The sequence below is a fragment of the Schistocerca nitens genome, chromosome 6, assembly GCF_023898315.1.
Source record: "Schistocerca nitens isolate TAMUIC-IGC-003100 chromosome 6, iqSchNite1.1, whole genome shotgun sequence".
Taxonomy (NCBI): domain Eukaryota; kingdom Metazoa; phylum Arthropoda; class Insecta; order Orthoptera; family Acrididae; genus Schistocerca; species Schistocerca nitens.
Window position 1 is genome coordinate 624,345,576 of NC_064619.1, and position 19,256 is coordinate 624,364,831.

Sequence of the window (19,256 nt, forward strand, 5' to 3'; positions counted from 1 at the left end):
ATACAGAACGCAAACAACTGTAAAGTGCATGACGGCAGACATTTTTTTTTTCGAGATAATGGATTTGCACACATCTTCCGACAACTGATTACTATGCTTAGTATGGAGTGTGACCAATCCTGGCAGGAATACAGGCCTGTCAACGACGGGGCATGCTGTGAATGATGTCATCAATCTCATGGTGAGGCAGTAACGCTCATTCTTCCTGCAGAGTTGCTCGCAAGTCTTGGAGAGTAGTTGCTGGATGCTGGCGTGATGCCATTCGTCTCCCTAGTGCATCCCAGACATGCTCTATGGGATTCAAATCGGGACAGCAAACAGGCCACGCCATACCTTCAATATCTTCCTTTTCCAAAAAGCATCAACCATCCGTGCTGTATGAGCTTCACCATTACTATCATTCAGTATGAAGTCCGAACCCACGGCACCTCGCTGCAACCTCAAATGAGGTCCCAAGTTCTCGTCGCGATAGCTGACAGCAGTCAAACTCATGTGGTGGAGTCCCGAATACTCGAGCAACAGTACTCAACAATGAGCAGCGTAAGTGTGCTGTATGAAGTCTTGTGTTTGGATGAGGTACATATTCTTAGAATTCTCCCATTAAAATTACGATGGTTCAGATGGCTCTGAGCACTATGGGACTTAACTTCTGAGGTCATCAGTCCCCTAGAACTTAGAGCTACTCAAATCTAACTAACCTAAGGACATCACACACATCCATGCCCGAGGCAGGATTCAACCTGCGACCGTAGCGGTCGCGCGGTTCCAGACTGTAGCGCCTAGAACCACTCGGCCACTCCGACCGGCTATCTTTTAGTCAAGAGATGCAATTCTTCTTATCTTTTTCTCATCCTGAGGTACGACTATTTTTTCAATATCTGCCGTTCCATTTTGTCGATGACGCTGACATTGGTGGTTAATGTTGGTGCCTGAACTGCCTTAGTCATTACTTCTTAACTACATCAGGAGGCAGCGATCTTCGCCGGGCCAGATGTGGTCCCCAAAACAGTTTGTTACTACATTCTCATGTCGGCACACATACGTCGCCAGATTCTCGATAGCGGCACCACAATTTCACCCCTTTATACTGTATTTATTGTAGAGATCTTGCCACATTTCTTGGAGATTGCGACGCCCAGACAACTGAAGGATGAGGGAAATAAATTCAGGGACTGCTAAATAAAACTGTAGCACACAAAGAAAAACATGAACACAGGCGTTTGAGCTACAGCTACGTCTAAATACGTATTCTACAAACCGCCATATAGAGCACGGAAGAAGGTATCTTCTACCACGGAACAGCATTCCCTTTCACGTTCCACTCGCAAATGGAGAGAGAGAAAAACACCTGTGTATATGCTTCCTCTTATCTTGTCTTCTCGGTTCTTTGCGACACGTACGTTGGTGGCACTAGGATTGCGTTGCAGTCTGTCGCAAATGTTGCTTTTTGAAATTTCTCAATATAGATTCGCAAAAAGAGCGTTTTCTTTCCTTCAGTGGTTCCCACTTAGTTCTCGGAGCGTTTACGCAATACTTGTATATTATTGAATCTACCGATAACAAATCTAGTAGTTCGTCTCTGAATTACTTCGAAGTCTTCCTTTAATTCACCTGCTCAGGGCTCCAGAAAATTACTATATACGTCCGAACAGGACCAACGTGGAGTTATTCCTTTCTTGGCTACCGAAGAACAAACAATGGTAGACACCCATCGGAGAATGGGGCAGCATGTCTGTCGAAAACCAGCGTTGTGCGACAAGGCGTGCTGCTGTTTCGTGATAACGCATTTTCTCACATCACAAATGCCGGACACAGAAGTTACTCCGACTCAAGTGGGAGACTGTCGAGTACTCTCCTTGTAGTTCTGATTTCTCGCCATGTGATTTTAAGCCTCCGGTACCTTAAAAAATGTCTCGAAGGGTCGACGAATTCTGTCGGACGAGGACCTGCAGGAGGCAGTTACAGACTTCTTCACGCATCAGGTCACGGTATTTTACCAAACGGGTATCTTCAACATGGTGCAACGGTTGGATGATTGCCTTAATGCTCACGGCGGTTTTTCCTGATTGGCATACCGATTCTGAACTGTACCGCTTTCAGACGGAAACCTTTTGATAGCCCATTGTATTTAACCGACGTGATTGTGTCAAACAGCGCACCGTTAATACTGTATTCGATCACAATAGGACTGCGTTGCCTGCTCGTAGACATTAACTTACACTTTTGCTCGTTTGGAAAAATGGCTCTAAGCACTATGGGACTTAACGTCTGAGGTCATCAGTCCCCTAGACGTAGAACTACTTAAACCTAACTTAAACCTAAGGACATCACACACATCCATGCCGGGGCAGGATTCGAACCTGCGTGTGACAAGCAGCAGCGCGGTTCCGCACTGAAGCGCTTAGAACCGCTTGGCCACAGCAGCCGGCGCTCATTTGGAGCAAGCTATTCTCGTGCATATGTGCATTATCGCTCAAAAGGTTACGAACGCCATGAATGTGCGATAAAGACAGCTAGTTATAAGATTCAAATAGAAATTAGCTGCATTGTTTCCCCAGAGTTATGCTCAAAATAACGTTTAAGAGTAGTGTTCCACGTTTTTAAAAATAAAATCGTTCGAAACATAACATTCCGTTGTTATGCTGTTCAGGTCCCAAGCACTGCAGGCCGCTAATTTCGTATTGTGGTGGCGTAACATAAATCTTTCCTCACTACATGGAGTCCATAGGACGTCAAGAAATCTGTAAACATGGTAAAAGGGTAAGAAAGAGGCATGTAGTTATGCAGGAGATATCAAAGAGTGAATTTCAGAGAGCGCTCAGTGAAAACATTGATAATGCGACGAAGAAAGGAACTTCCAACAGAAAAACCTGAAATTGTGTGCAGCCGGTCTTAGTATGCGACAAATACCGCGCCAAGAACATATTTGCTTGGGATGTGTCCATTATACATTGCAGAGGCATGCGTATGCTGGCCAGAATATGGACCGACCAAAAGTAATATCAACGTGATCGCTTCAAAACAGTGCCAGTTTTAGCACAATAGAGAAAAGCTGTCGACTGTAAATGCTGTGGAAGGACGTCTTCACGCGCCGAACGAGGCATGTGGGGGCTAAGAAACCATTACTGACGACTATTAATGGGCAGAAGGGGCTACACTGGGCAAGACAACATCAAAGATGGGCTGTAAGTCAATGAAAAAAAGTACTTTTCAGTGACAAATACAACGTTGAGATCTCTAGCAGAAAGCGACGCAAGTTTGTTCGCCGGTTGCGAGGTGAAAGAACGTCACACCAATGTGTGTCTCCAACATTAAAGCATGGAAGAGGTTCCCTCACGTTCTGGGGTAGTTCTGGAGGCGATAAGACTCTTGATCTCGCACAGTCAAACGGAACAATGAAGAAAAATGATTACCGTCGCATTCTACAGTGTCATGCAAAGCCATGTGGAAGACGTTTGATAGGCAAGACACTCGTCCTACAACAAGATAACGACCCTAAAAAAACTTCAAAAAGCGTATTTGGCTAATTAAAGAAACTGGAAGAAGAAGGAACTGAAAAATATGCTCTGGCCGCCTCAATCCCCCGACTGTCATCCTATTGAACTGCCTTGGGGTTCATCTGGATACAGCAGTTAAATCAAGGTCTATTACCAACGTTCATCAGCTCTGGAGCAGACTACAAGAGAAATGGTGGCATATCACCGAGGAAAACCTAATGAAGCTGCCACAAAGAAAGTTTCGCGTATGCAGGGCAGTGATTAAAACCAAACTAGGCTACTTTGAGAAGAGTAAAATTTGACTCCATGTATTTAGTTTCAGTAAAAGATTATTCCAAGTATAACTTGAGTATCTCTAACATTTCTGGTTCCAATTTGCATTTTTTCCTCAAAATCTCTAATGTTCAAAAGCTTTTGAGAAAACAGTGTAGCTGGAACAGAAATTCTACAGTTGCATGCTTCGAGTAGCATGAAATTTACTCATATCTCTAAGATGTTGGGACGACTGCTGTATAAGGTTTGAAGTTGATTGGAGACTTTGAGAAGACAGCTTCTAGAAGGTATAAAGAAAGAGGTGGATTCTTCATAGTAACGAGAGCGTAACAGGAGCAACCATAAGAGAGTGCAGCAATCAGTGTGAGGGAGGCTGGGGGCGGACCAGTCGGGAAACGACGTCCGTGATGCGGGGGCGGCGGAGGAAGGGGAGAGTGTGAAGAGGTGGAGGGGTGCGGGCGTCTCCCGGGGAAAGCGGCGGCGGTCGCCGCTCCGGAGGACCGGGATCGATATCCGGCGGGGGCTGCGAGCAATCTGAGAGCCCGGCCGGCGCGGTCCAGGCCGTCTTTATGACGGACACAGATTGCCCGCTTTTACTGCCGCCGTAAACTACACAGATTCCGGCGCACTCTGCGCTCTGCGCTCTGCTTCTCCTTTATGGACACGGCTGTAAAAATGAAACACTCTCCGGACAGTCTGCCCACTCCCTCCCACAACAGCCGCCCCCGCCGCAGGTGGCGGCTCTGCCCGGGGGCGGGAGTGCCGCCTCCCTGCTCTACTCGGGGCCTCGGCTAGAGAGCTCTGCCGTCGCGGAAGTTGTCCATCGAGCACTCCACAAAACCACGCTTCAATCTCAGCTGAGGGACCTAACGCCAGAGCGTCGTCTCCCACAAGTGATTACTTCTGAAAAAAAAAAAAAAAAACGAGACTTTACTAGAAATTATTTTTGTCAAAAGAAAATTTTGCATTTCACGCACTAGCCGGCCGGTGTGGCCGTTCGGTTCTAGGCGCTCCAGTCTGGAACCGCGTGACCGCAACGGTCGCAGGTTCGAATCCTGCCTCGGGCATGGATGTGTGTGATGTCCTTAGGTTAGTTAGGTTTAATTAGTTCTAAGTTCTAGGCGACTGATGACCTCAGAAGTTAAGTCGCATAGTGCTCAGAGCCATTTGAACCATTTCACTCACTCCGTGACCGAACAAATAATATTTTTTCGAGGTTCCAACTGCCAACTGCATTATATGGCTAAATCTCCACAGAGTTTCGGCCGAGTGCTCCGCTTCCATTGTCAAGTTTTTTTTTATTATTTTATTTTATTTAATTATTTTTTTTCTGGCAGATTTGATGCGGCCCGCCACGAATTACTCTCCTGTGCTAACCTCTTCACCTCAGATTAGCTCTTGCATCCTACGTCCTCAGTTACTCACTGGAGGTACACTCCTGGAAATGGAAAAAAGAACACATTGACACCGGTGTGTCAGACCCACCATACTTGCTCCGGACACTGCGAGAGGGCTGTACAAGCAATGATCACACGCACGGCACAGCGGACACACCAGGAACCGCGGTGTTGGCCGTCGAATGGCGCTAGCTGCGCAGCATTTGTGCACCGCCGCCGTCAGTGTCAGCCAGTTTGCCGTGGCATACGGAGCTCCATCGCAGTCTTTAACACTGGTAGCATGCCGCGACAGCGTGGACGTGAACCGTATGTGCAGTTGACGGACTTTGAGCGAGGGCGTATAGTGGGCATGCGGGAGGCCGGGTGGACGTACCGCCGAATTGCTCAACACGTGGGGCGTGAGGTCTCCATAGTACATCGATGTTGTCGCCAGTGGTCGGCGGAAGGTGCACGTGCCCGTCGACCTGGGACCGGACCGCAGCGACGCACGGATGCACGCCAAGACCGTAGGATCCTACGCAGTGCCGTAGGGGACCGCACCGCCACTTCCCAGCAAATTAGGAACACTGTTGCTCCTGGGGTATCGGCGAGGACCATTCGCAACCGTCTCCATGAAGCTCGGCTACGGTCCCGCACACCGTTAGGCCGTCTTCCGCTCACGCCCCAACATCGTGCAGCCCGCCTCCAGTGGTGTCGCGACAGGCGTGAATGGAGGGACGAATGGAGACGTGTCGTCTTCAGCGATGAGAGTCGCTTCTGCCTTGGTGCCAATGATGGTCGTATGCGTGTTTGGCGCCGTGCAGGTGAGCGCCACAATCAGGACTGCATACGACCGAGGCACACAGGGCCAACACCCGGCATCATGGTGTGGGGAGCGATCTCCTACACTGGCCGTACACCACTGGTGATCGTCGAGGGGACACTGAATAGTGCACGGTACATCCAAACCGTCATCGAACCCATCGTTCTACCATTCCTAGACCGGCAAGAGAACTTGCTGTTCCAACAGGACAATGCACGTCCGCATGTATCCCGTGCCACCCAACGTGCTCTAGAAGGTGTAAGTCAACTACCCTGGCCAGCAAGATCTCCGGATCTGTCCCCCATTGAGCATGTTTGGGACTGGATGAAGCGTCGTCTCACGCGGTCTGCACGTCCAGCACGAACGCTGGTCCAACTGAGGCGCCAGGTGGAAATGGCATGGCAAGCCGTTCCACAGGACTACATCCAGCATCTCTACGATCGCCTCCATGGGAGAATAGCAGCCTGCATTGCTGCGAAAGGTGGATATACACTGTACTAGTGCCGACATTGTGCATGCTCTGTTGCCTGTGTCTATGTGCCTGTGGTTCTGTCAGTGTGATCATGTGATGTATCTGACCCCAGGAATGTGTCAATAAAGTTTCCCCTTCCTGGGACAATGAATTCACGGTGTTCTTATTTCAATTTCCAAGAGTGTATTCCAATCTCTGCCCTCTACGGTTTTTGCCCTCTAATACAGTGGAAGTCATTTCTTGATGTCTTAACAAGTGTCCTATCATCCTGTCCCTTCTCCTTATCAGTGTTTTCCACATGTTCCTTTCCTCTGCGATTCTGCGCAGAACTCCTCATTCCTTACCTTATCAGTCCACCTAACTTTCAACATTCGTCTGTAGCACCACATGCCAAATGCTTCGATTCTCTTCTGTTTCGGTTTTCCCACAGTTGAAGCTCTGCTAGCATACAATGTTGTGCTCCAAACGTACATTCTCGGAAATCTCTTCCTCAAATTAAGGCTTTTGATACTAGTAGACTTCTCTTGGCCACAAACTCCATTTTTGCCAGTGTTACTCTGCTTTTGACGTCCTGTTTGCTCCGTTCGTCATTTATTTTGCTGCCTATGAAGCAGAATTCCTTTACTTCATCTACTTTGTGACCATCAATCCTGATGCTAAGTTTCTCGTAAGCGTTTGCTTCTCAAAGGGAACGGACCCTGTGCTGGACGGAAATGTTTATATCGCTCTGGCAATGATATTTACACTTTTGTCCTCATTTCTGCTTCTTCTCATTACTTTCGTCTTCTTCCACATACTCTCAGTCCATATTCTGTGCTCATTAGACTGTTCTGTCAAGTGATAACTATAATATAATTGCTACTGCCGTCCTTACAAAGTCACACAGTATTTTGTGACGTCACTGGTGCTCCACCGCCGTGTACGGTAATGTTTTCGTGGCACACCCTCCGCGCCCGCTTTAGCACCCCTATGGCCGGGTCCCGAACTGTGCTAAATTGCAGGCCTCCGTCCTTATTACAGTCACCGCTTTTACGACTTTGTTCCAGGAACGATTTGCCCATTTACTAATAGATGTCTCGTCGAATTCAGAGCGTGTTCTTCTGCCGCTCATTTCTCAGGATACCGTAAGCGGAAACAAGTCTCGTGTTCTATACGGCGTTGTCGAGCAGTGCTCACTGTCTGTTCGGCACAAGACTGTCCACAACCACTACACGGTATTCTGTAAATTCCTGGTGTTCTGAGGCCTACGTCGTCTTTCACTGGCGTAATGAGTTGTTGAATTTTTGCTACACGCCTGCAGACCGAATCGGTTTACACCCTTTAGAGCCGGCGAATCTTTCTGTTACTGAACCACACGACGGCAAAAACGTTGTCTTTTTCATGTCCTCCTCGAGGAGCTTCTCCTTACGTCTCAACGTTTGTACTACGGGTGGTGCTAAGTGGTAGCGCGGAGATATCGGTTCGTGCGGGTGGGTTTCTGGAAAACGCTTAAACACCGATTTTCGCCTAGATCGAACGCTACCAAACTCTAGAATATCTATACTCGCACCTGTGGGATATGATTATTATAATTTCATCCTTATACGAACTTGTTATCAGGACAGAAGAAAGTCATGTTTTGATGTGTCCAGCGTTACTGGAGCTTTAGAAGTGGAGACTAAGAGTAGGTCAACAGCAGCTGTATAGTAAAAGTAAGGAGGCACAAACCTGTTCCCAAGCAGGTTTGTTTGTAGCTTTTTTGATTAAATTCACCTGGCCTAAGTGTGGGTGGTACTAAGTAGTAGAATGACAGTTCAGTGATAATAAGGTGTACACATAAGGTTTCTATGTCGTGCCTGGTGGTCTAGTAGGGCGCCACTGTAGCTCATCGTGTTGGGTCAGATGGCTGGCTGCACTCTGTAACAAAAAATAGTCTGAATGAAGTACTCAATGGTGAACTTGAAGGGCCATCCAATGGCGTTCGCCCAGACCAACCGACGAAATCTATGACGAAAAAATGAAGAAAAAGGATGAAATAAAAGAAAGCGGAACATCGCGTGACCTGTACCCATAGAATGCGCGATTGAGTCCCACTACGAAAATTTTCAGCCTGCGTTTAATTTAACTTTCACCTCTCAACGATGTGAATAGTCGGCAGTTACGACACTTGGTTCGCATATCATGTTAAACTGTACATCCCCTTTATCAGGTTTGATCACTGGGAATTGATTAGGGATCCGCAAGATCTCGAAGTGGCGTCCATTTGAAATACTTACTCTCGGCCACTGAGTCGCACGAAACTGGTATCATAATTAAGTTTGCATGATTTCCTTGTCTTATGTTGATCTCTGTTTTCACTCGTACGCGATCGGTGAAGTTTCTTCTTTTTGACGGGATCTAAGGAACACGATGAGTGAATGAATGAATGTATCTTCGAATGAATGAATGAATGGCATTTTGAAAGGTACATTCTCCCCTTCCACCTCCACACTTTCAGACAATTGTTGATGCTGGCGGCTGCGAGCCGCTTTTAGCCACAACTGACCCTCTCCCGCGCCACTCCCCAGGTGGGTCACCTACGTGTAAATAGCTAATTGTGAAATTAGAGTTGGCTTTGACTAGTAACGTAGTGAATACACGAAAAACGATGTAAACAACATGGTGACAACAACGTCATGTCGCTAGCGACATTTCTTAACGTATACAAAAATACAATCTCTGTTACGAGGACTGACTACATCGGGAAAAAACTTCAAATTACCATTGGTATGATCAATTATATACAAAGAAGAGAAACATTCCTTTGAAAGAAAACTAATCGAGAATCGCAAAAATGAGTTGTACGGTTGTAATGGGCACCACGGCGACAGTACGAACTAAAAAATTATTTCTCGTAAATCGATTATTATCGGAAAATACACTTCAGCTACATAGCTGTCTCGATGAATGCGTGTATCAGTAGTAAATCGAAAAGGCTTTGACTACAAGTAAACTGTTTGTGCGAAAGAAACCGAAGCGAGTATCGTAAAAACGCTCTAAAACGGGAATGAAGACATCGCTACACAGTCCGAACTAAAAATTAGTATTTATAGTAAATAAATCGAAGCTAGTATCTAAAATACAGTTTAGCTGTACAGCTCGAGTGGAGAATGCGATAACCGATTTCGTATAATATGCAGACCTACTACGAATTGAAGAAATAAGTATAAAAAAAGACTGATAACTCCATTGGTCTAAACATGTATAATTCCCTTCGAAAGAGAAGAGACTATTTTTTTTTGTTTTTCGTACACGACAAAGATAAAAAACACAAATTATCTCGAAAGTATTTAAAATATGACAAGAAATAGCACTATGAAAAATCATATTCAAAATACGCACCACTGATTGACGTCAGAGGAGCCATTAGCATTAGGTCGCTGGTCAACGCAGATGGTTAGTATCGCGAATTCCTCTTGATCTGCCCCTACGTGGACTGGTAACGTGAAGTACAGTAGTCAGTGTACCTAGTGAACAAACGTGTAATTCTGTCTCCACCACAGAAACGTGGAGGTGTTTGTAAACACGGAGGACGGGACTTAGCCTTCATTTGCCTCGCGCAGTTTCCCACAGCTCGCCTGTCCCCAGGCTTCCGCGGCGCGGCCCACGGCCCACGGCGTGCCGTGATTGGTGGCACCGTCCGTCCCGCCCACAAACACTGGCGGTTGCCTAGCAACGACTCGGCATGCGTACTGCGTGCGCTGCGACCTTCATCTCGCGCTCGCTTCTTCTCCTTTACCTCTCCCGTCAGGCACGCGTACGTATCTCTGCGGTGTCATTCTCAGCGGAAGAGGTTGCAGACGCCCTCTGTATTGCAAGATACTGCGATATCAGAAACGACTCCGTACTCCGTACTCGTACCTTCATAACACGTGGTAAGAAGGTATGAATACACAATTTTATGTGCTGTTCAAATATCTATAATTACGATTTATAAACTAATATTTATATGTATTTAAACAGTAAAGACAGCCATAAAGTAAAAAAAAAAACGCTGATGATGCTGCAACTGCAGTGAAACATGTCTGGAACAAAAAACAAAAATGGTGTTTTGCTAAAGGCGGACCACAGTCAAATCATAAGTTATTGTTAAAGCAAACACAGGCAAAAGAGCTTCAACATCAAGACGATTATCTTTATTTCCTTGTCGGCGATCTCGTCGTTAAGCTTAAAACTGGTGACTTCTGTTTCGGCGGGACTCAGCTGTGAAATTCAATTACGGAAGTATTTCAAAAATTTGTAGGTCTTCGATTAACACCCAGACCTTTCGGGGCTCACAGCATATCTAAATTCCCTTTATGTTGTCTTAGACACGTCTGCTACATGAAATATCATTAGGATTTCCAAGCTTTGAATTGCTTAACATAACACTGATAAGGTTTACAATCTTAAACATGGTATGACTCGTAAAAGTTTTCACATTACCCTTGTTTAAACACAGGATCGTAAGCTGTTCTTAGATCTATACGCATAGTCGAGGCCTTTTGTTTGTACTAAAACTGTAAGTAAATAAAAGTTGTCAGTGAGAGAATAAGGTCGATGCAGTAACGGTTAGCCTGTTCAGTAGGCAGGTTTTGGAAGATTTCGTCGAAGTAGAGTAGTGGGCCGGTTGCTTGGCGGTTCGCCATTTGGCTTAAATGGTTTCAAGATGACTGTGATTTTTGCTCTTTTCAAATCATGATGTGTGTTATCTGTTTGGAAGAAAGTAAACGCAAGAGACCAATTGATCGTTCGGATTGTGAATTGAGCTCCCATCATAAAATAACGCCAAGATGATCTCAGAACAGGCACAAATGTCGTTGCGAAGAGAAATCGGAAGTGGACTGCTGTCGGAGCATATGAAAATCAAACTTAATCCTTTGTTTTTGCTTAACACGTACTGTGAGTATTTATTTCGGTTACATTCTAACAACTGCATTCTTGTAACCAGTGGAAATTGGAGACTTTTTATATAGAATGTTTTATGAAATTAGTCTATACTATCACTTCCTAAAATATTAATTGTTCATTCTGATTTACCTCGTACATTCTAACCTTGATAAATAAAAGGCAATTTCCTGAATGACTGATTGACTCATGACCACCCAGCCCAAATCGGGCGTCGCTTAAGAAGAGATTTTTCTAAATTTCAGCCTAAGGCGGTCATATAGGGGATGGAGGAGTTTTTATTTTTTGAAAATGTCGCTATTAAGGCAATTTTGAAGATAGACCTACGAAAATTGGTACTTGGTTTCTCGGTCAGAAATAAAGATATATGTGTTTCAGCACTTTTGAAAATTCAGCTCTATTGGGGTGAAGTAGCGAGTAAAACTTTTTTTGAAAATATTTCATTATAAACTACTAATAAAATATTTTTAAAGCTACCTCTATGAACATTGGTATTTGACTTCGCGATTACAAATTTAAAAAAAATAGATGTTTCAGTGTTTTTGCAAATTAAACCTCTAAAGTAGTGAACTATGGGACGAGATTTTTTATGAAACTATTTCATTATGAAAGAACTTTTAAAGGTAAATCTATGAAAATCAAAATTTGGCTTCTAAGTTAGAAAAAAAAATTTGGGTTTCACTGTTTTTGGAAATTCAAACCATAAGGGGGGGGGGGACGTTTTATGAAAATATTTCATTGCGAAAGCATTTTAAAGCTAAATCTTTTGGACACGTCTGAAGTGATGTATACAATATTAATTCGATAGCAATTATTACATGAAGTGCGGCGTCCTTTGATATAAATGAAAAATGCTGTCTGATCATGGTTACAAAAAGTATAAACATGCTTGACACTAGGACAGTGTCTTCTTAAAAAGAACGATTATGCATTGACGCACTTCGTAGCAAGCTGTCATATCAGCATGACGTAATCGCGGAAATTGACGATTGTGAATAAACACTTTTAATAATATTCCAGACGAGCAATCTTGTCATTTGTAAAAGCTACAAATTTCTAATGTTCTAGCTTGTTTCTTAACTACCTGTCTCTCTCTTTTAGGTCTTCCATTTTGCACTGTCATTAATGTCCTGTGTTGCGTACAGCATTATTCGTAACTATCTCCGGGGTTTCAGAAAATGACCGATCGAAAACAGCAGGACACAGACGAAAAAGATACATACAGGATTACAATTATTGAACTATTTGAAAAAAAAAGCATTAATTAGTTTCAAACTACGGCGTGCACACACTTTATTCAACAAGAAAACGTCACCACAGATATTCGGATTTGGGTTACGATACCTTCGATATGCCTGGCATCAATGGCGATGATGTGGCGCAGACGAATAGCGAAATTCTGTATAGCCTGCTGAAGTGGCGGAACATCGATGCTGTCGATGACCTCCTCAGTGGCTGTTTTCAACTCGACAATGGTTTTGGGGTTACGGCTGTACATCTTCTAAAAATGTGTGTGAAATCTTATGGGACTTAACTGCTAAGGTCATCTGTCCCTAAGCTTACACACTACTTAACCTAAATTATCCTAAGGACAAACACACACACGCATGCCCGAGGGAGCACTAGAGGTCATCAGTCCCTAAGCTTTCACACTACTTAACCTAAATTATCCTAAGGACAAACACACACACCCATGCCTGAGGGAGGACTCGAATCTCCGCCGGGATCAGCCGCACAGTCCATGACTGCAGCGCCCTAGACCGCTCGGCTAATCCCGCGCGGCTGTACATTTTCTCTTTACTGTAGCCTCACAAAAAGGAGTCGCATGTGTTCAGCTCCGGAGAATATGGCGGGCAATCGAGGCCTATGCATGTGGCCTCTGGGTACCCCAGAGCCAGAATGTGGTCCCCAAAGTGCTTCTCCAGGACTTCAAACACTCTTCTGCTTCTATGTGGTCAAGCTCCGCCTTGCTTGAACCACATCTTGTCCAAATTAACTCACTTTGGATAATGGGGATGAAATCATCTTCCAAAACCTGTTCGGTAGTTACCGTGACATCAAGGACTATCGCACCGATTATTCCGTGACTGGACATTGCACACCACACAGTCACCCGTTGAGGGTGAAGAGGCTTCTCGATCGCGAAATGCGGATTCTCATTCCCCGAAATGCGCCAGTTTTGCTTATTGACGAACCCATCCAAATGAGAGTGGGCTAAGCTAAACCAGGCGCAAACTGATTCCCATCATGTCTCGAAGCCAACCGCGCAGTTTCAACGTCCTAACGCAGACTGTTCAGAAGTTTAGACGATTTTATTTCATATAGTTCAATAATTGTCACCGTGTATCTGGGGTTTCACAAGATGATCGATAGGAAATAGCAGGACTTAGACGTAAATGACGCATGAAACTGGACGGAGCAACACTCCCATGTGGGAGCCATTTATGATACGACAACTGTCAGTACGTGAATGCAGTTCGTTGACGTCGCTGACATCACTCGCCTGGGAAGGTGCGCTTCATTGGGTTGCCTATCTGTCGTGTCCTGAAACCCTGCGGGTACTTACAAGTAACCCTGTACATTTCGTGCTTCGCGTGCTGCACTGTTTGTTTTCGCTCAGACGTCCACCTGCCGCAGATGTCGCAGCGCGCTGTTGGCTCACTCCAGTTGTCACCACCCCGTTCTGTTCTGTTTTTTTTGCAGGGGAGAAGCCGCACAAATGCCAGGTGTGCGGCAAGGCGTTCAGTCAGTCCTCGAACCTCATCACCCACAGCCGCAAGCACACGGGTTTCAAGCCGTTCGCCTGCGACCTGTGCGGGCGCGCCTTCCAGCGAAAGGTGGACCTCCGCCGCCACAAGGAGACGCAGCACACGGAGCTGAGGCCGGTGGCGTAGTGGCCGCTCTGCGGCGGTGCCGCCCCCGCCGCCGCCGCCGCCGCCCCCGCCACCGCCGCCTCTGCCTCCTCCGCTGCCCCCGCCTTCTCGTCCCCACCGGGACACCACCCGGTGCCGCCGCGCCAGTAGAAGACTCTCAGAGTCCAGCTCACCGCCTTCCTACTCGCAGCGGAGGGGCGTGCCGGATCTGCGAGGTGTACACCTCTCAGTATAGCAGCAGAGACGGCCGGGTTTGTCGACGTGCGCGTCACGCACGCCGACAGTCGCCTGGATCGACAGACAATGTGCCGACTCCAGCAGAAGCCGCGGCTGCTCCAGTTCCGCCGACGCCATCAGAAGGCAGAAGGTGCTCTGAAGAAACTCGAAGGCAGTACGAAAGAACTCATCCCATACCTGTATCTCCTCGAATCCTCTGAGAAGCACTGGCAACTGGTGTGCACGATAGAAACTTTGTATTCTATTACCTCTGTAATGGACCTCAGTGTTTCTTGCATTTCTGGAGAACGTACGCTGGCGCTTCTTCACGTACAAAATATTAACGTTGCCACGACCACTGTGGACAAACAAAGACGACACTCTCTCTTCTGAATACGGAAGCTACAGTAAAGTGTGTACCTTGTTTAATTGTGGAGCAAAACAGATTCTGGGACGTGTATATTTCGAGAGGGGCAGACTTCTTACACTGAGCTTCAAAACTCACGTGTCCACTAAAGTCTTTCTAATTTCCCTTCGGCAGCTCCGCTGAACTATTATAACCGTCTGCAACTTTCAAAGTGCACGTAATGCAGAAATGACAACAGAGAGTCTCTCATTAACGGTACTTTTATTTCGCAAAACCGGTTTCTGGTCCGCTTACCACCTTCTCTGACTTATACAGCCTGTTCAAATTTGTAGCAGTTTTAGTGCATGCAAGGACGTTTTGGAGTCTCGTACTTCAGTGGTAATGTGATAAATTACAGAGAGCAAAACACTACACATTTTATTACTGAAGGATAACATGAGATATAACTGTATATTCGTTCGAGGCCGGTTTCAGGAAATAAAACAATCGTTAATTACCCAATCTCCGTACACCGACCTTCCGACAGGTCATGGAAAGACAGCTGTTACAACATCTGTAAGCAGTGGTGATGATACCTCTAGCTTTGTTTATACGTCTTATTTTATTTGCAATCGATGTCGGTGTCTCCAGGGTCATCTCTGACACGCGGTGATGGTATGTGTACCGGGTAATCATCACAGTACCTTCTGTGAGATGTATAATGCTGATTAGCATGTATTCTCACAATCGCCTAGTATAATAGACGCATCTGAAGATGATGTAATGTAACACCTAAATCGATTGCAAATAAAATAAGACCTGCAAATACAGCTCGATGTGTCATCCATACTACATAAACATAATCGTTAATGTGTTTTTAGTGATTCTCATTACTGCATTACCTGCCGTTGCAGTCGCTTAGCCTTACCTACCCTGTGTGGGTAAAATAATCTTTCAAATTGGACAAAAATTCCAGAATATTATTTTGTTCCAGAATCTTTCCGTTTTGCTGTTGAGACATATCAAAGTATTTCGGATACTGTTGCTAAACCAAAGTAATGTGTTAATAAAATATTATTTACCAAAGTCTACCATCGATGGTACAGAAATTTAGATTTATGAAATGACTCAAGTAGCTCCGAAAGCTGATAGCTGTACCTTGAGAACTGGGTCTAGGAGACGGTGATTTCGGCGAAATTTTCAGTGCAAGTCGACGATTATTTCTTTAAAACTGTACTAGGCTTTTTCGTACAGTCAGATAATTTGTTACCAAAGAAAATAATAAGCTATTATTTATTTAAATATTTATGACATGTAGACGATACATTTGTTTGATGTGAGTGTTAATAATTGCTTATGCGAATGAAGTGAATTTTATCGGAGATGTGTGAATAGTTGTGTATGTCATTGTTCCTGTGATAACAAGGTGTTTAGACGGTCAGACTGACCTCTTTGTGTGTGTGTGTAGTGTCGCCACACATTTCATTAGCTCGTTCCATATCGGACATTCCTCCAACTCCATCATTCCGATTCCAGGTGTAATATATTGTTTGTCGGCATAGTGCAATGTTATGTACAAAATTATTTTTTTAATATTTAGAGATCTATAATTTTACTTGGTATCAATGTACAAGGAGAAATAGGTAGACGTTTCTGAAACATGAACAGGTAATAATTCGCTTGACTTTGATGCAATTGTAGCCAAACACCAAAGCTCCATATTTATTCAAGAGATGTCTTGACATCCCGTTGGCACCTGAGGCTCGCTATTTTTTGCTTCGTGTATTTGGTACCTGCTTTACAGACAGGGTTCACAGTTCGTATACCTTTCTCTCGTTACATACAGAGAATGTGAATGCGTTATAAGAACTGAACGAGATTACCGAACAGTACAATATCTACGAGTGTTTTCATTGTTGAATGAATTTGCAACAACTTTTTCGTTAAGGTGAAATGCGTGAATGCTCACATAAATCGTAATGAATTTAAGTTGAGAAATATAATATTTAATACTTATTGCTCTCTTCTAATTCGGGACGTCTACTACGTCACTATCAGTGACGCAATAGCTGCCTAAACTTTCTTAGTTTTCAGATTACAACTCATTTTAAAATTTCGATTGGCTCCTTGAGTTTGTCATATTCATCAGATTCTCTTGTGATTTTTAACATTGTACGAGAAGTATACCTTCGTCAGTGAACTTCTATTTGTAACTGTTTGTTACACAGTGCTGGCAGCTTCCAAATCATGCTAATACTAGCCTGCTGCTCCCTTTGACACTCTAACATTAAAAGTGTCAGTCGCAGAATAAGGAAATATGTGTTAATGACAGACAGTAGTAGAATCCCGCACTACCACGTTGGTCCAAGTCCGATCGGAATTAGTTTCTGTGTTGCTTTTATCACACCCGTTGCGAAGTGTCAAGTCTGTGTCCGTCTGCATTGAGGGTTTATATTAACTTACCAGTATGCGTGAGAATGGAAAGAAAGGCTAGCACATAAGTTGCCAAACTTAACATCCCCACCAGATGGACGGTTCAACATCAATAGCGTCTTATGGTCTCACAAAACGAGTCACTGGGGAAAGATTTAGATTTAGTTTGCAATCTTGGCGAAAAATCCAGTCGTCAGAAATTTCACACTCCCTGTGTCGGCCAAATATTGGCGAGCAAAGATTGTTCCGCCTCTAGTAACTCGAATGGTCCGCCATGGTACCACTATGGTACTACTACGCACTGGCGACCACGGCTGGTCAAGGGTGTTCACCTTACATCGTAACTGCAGCTGTTCAACTGTTACCTGGGCATCTCCGATGCGTCAGTAACACAAGACTTTCCCAGAAGAGCAAGTACGTCTGCTATATACAGTCACCAGATTGTGAAACGATGAAGTGCTTTTTTTTAAAAAACTCATTATGTATTTGTGTTATCGCTATTCCGCCTGGTTTGATGCAGCCCGCCATGACTTCCTCTCTGTGCCAATGTCTTCGCTTCTGACTTGCTCTTGCACCCAACGCTCTTCATTATTATATTCACATATTGCGACATATGTCATCTCCTACAGTTATTTCCATCGACATCTCCTTATAGCACCACACACGTTATTACGTAATGTCTTACCATATGTGCTGTCATCCTATCGCTTCTTAGTGTTTTTGAGATACACCTTTGTTCGCCGATCATGCTGAAACAACACAAGCAACTCCCTACGTTCTCCTCCCACCACTGAAGACATTATTCGTTTCATTACCGATGTCCTTCAAAATATCCATCGAATTGAGCCTCCACGAATCCTCCATCAAGCCACTCTGGCTTCCAGTTCCTTGTGTCATTTATATGCAACGTAGGTAGAAATATTCCCACCACCACCAACACCCCGCAGCCCCCACCTCCACCACCCTCACAAATTACAACTCCTAACTTTTCTTCCATACCTGTGGCTCCAACGTCCACTACTTATTCTCGTGCTTCGTCCACTCTACATCACAATTTTGTCCTATCTACCCGTTACCTTGAGGTGGTCATCAAGGAAGAACCGACACCATCAACATTCCTCAGCAACTCATCATCTCCAAACAGCTTGCCATACAAAGTCAACCCCACCGAGTTCACATCACCGTTCTTTTAGTATCATCGTTTATCACCTCTCAATGTTTTTATACCACTTTTATGTTTTAAAACCTGTTCACTGAAGAGCGACCATATCACTGCTGCCAGCTCATGAGCAACTGAAATTACAACAAAGGAAAAAAGGTCAGGCTTACGACGTTTCACGCTTCTTTATCAGCACGTTCTCTTCAAAGCTTTTGCCGATTAGCTTATTTTCTTTCATACGGACCTCCACAGCAAAGTCGGCAGACTTGGCGGTTGTGGATACGCCAGGACAGGCACTCCGCCGCCTGCGACGCAAACACGAGGCCCCCGGTGTTCCCTAAGAAGCGAGCGGCGGCCGTCTCGGGTTACGCCTCACTCTGCCCCTGCTCCAACCCCCGGCGTGCTGCTGAAAGCACTCCTCGCTCAAGATTCTCGCCGGATACTTCGGAGGCGGTTTCCGATGTCAGCTCGCTAGCAGCGCGAGGGGCCGGAGGCGGGGGGCGGAATCTCGTTTAGGCGGCAACCCCGGCCCCGCTGCCGCGCCTCGGCAATGCGTTCACGGCCTGCGGGGGCGGAAAGATTTTGGCGGCCGCGTCGCGTTACCCGACGGTGCCGGCGCGCCAGGGGTTGCAACCCCCTCCACCCTATTCCCCGTAACAACCCCTTCATTTATTCCGTCGCCTTAGGCGTCTCACCCCTCTCGTCCGCACACCTTTCGTTGTTCAGCCGTCTCGCAGGCTGCCATCGTGTTCCTTGCTGACTCGGCGCTTTCGTCTTTCCTCATCACCTTCCAGCAACTGGTCTAGAGTGGGTCTCCTTCAGTCTTTTCCACTCAGCGCACATTTTAGAGTGGATCAGAGAGCAGGAGAGGAAGATAGTCCAC

The 19,256-nt window shown here is 45.4% G+C and overlaps 1 protein-coding gene across 1 annotated transcript in view; it reads left to right on the top strand.

Moving 5' to 3' along the window:
• LOC126263533 (zinc finger protein Gfi-1-like) overlaps positions 1-14,240 on the top strand; it is a 171,097-nt gene extending 156,857 nt beyond the window's left edge. Inside the window, exon 3 of the mRNA XM_049960626.1 lies at positions 14,050-14,240. Within this exon, the coding sequence (XP_049816583.1) occupies positions 14,050-14,240 (191 nt within the window). The remainder of the gene's footprint in view (positions 1-14,049) is intronic.
• Positions 14,241-19,256: the final 5,016 nt, after the last annotated feature.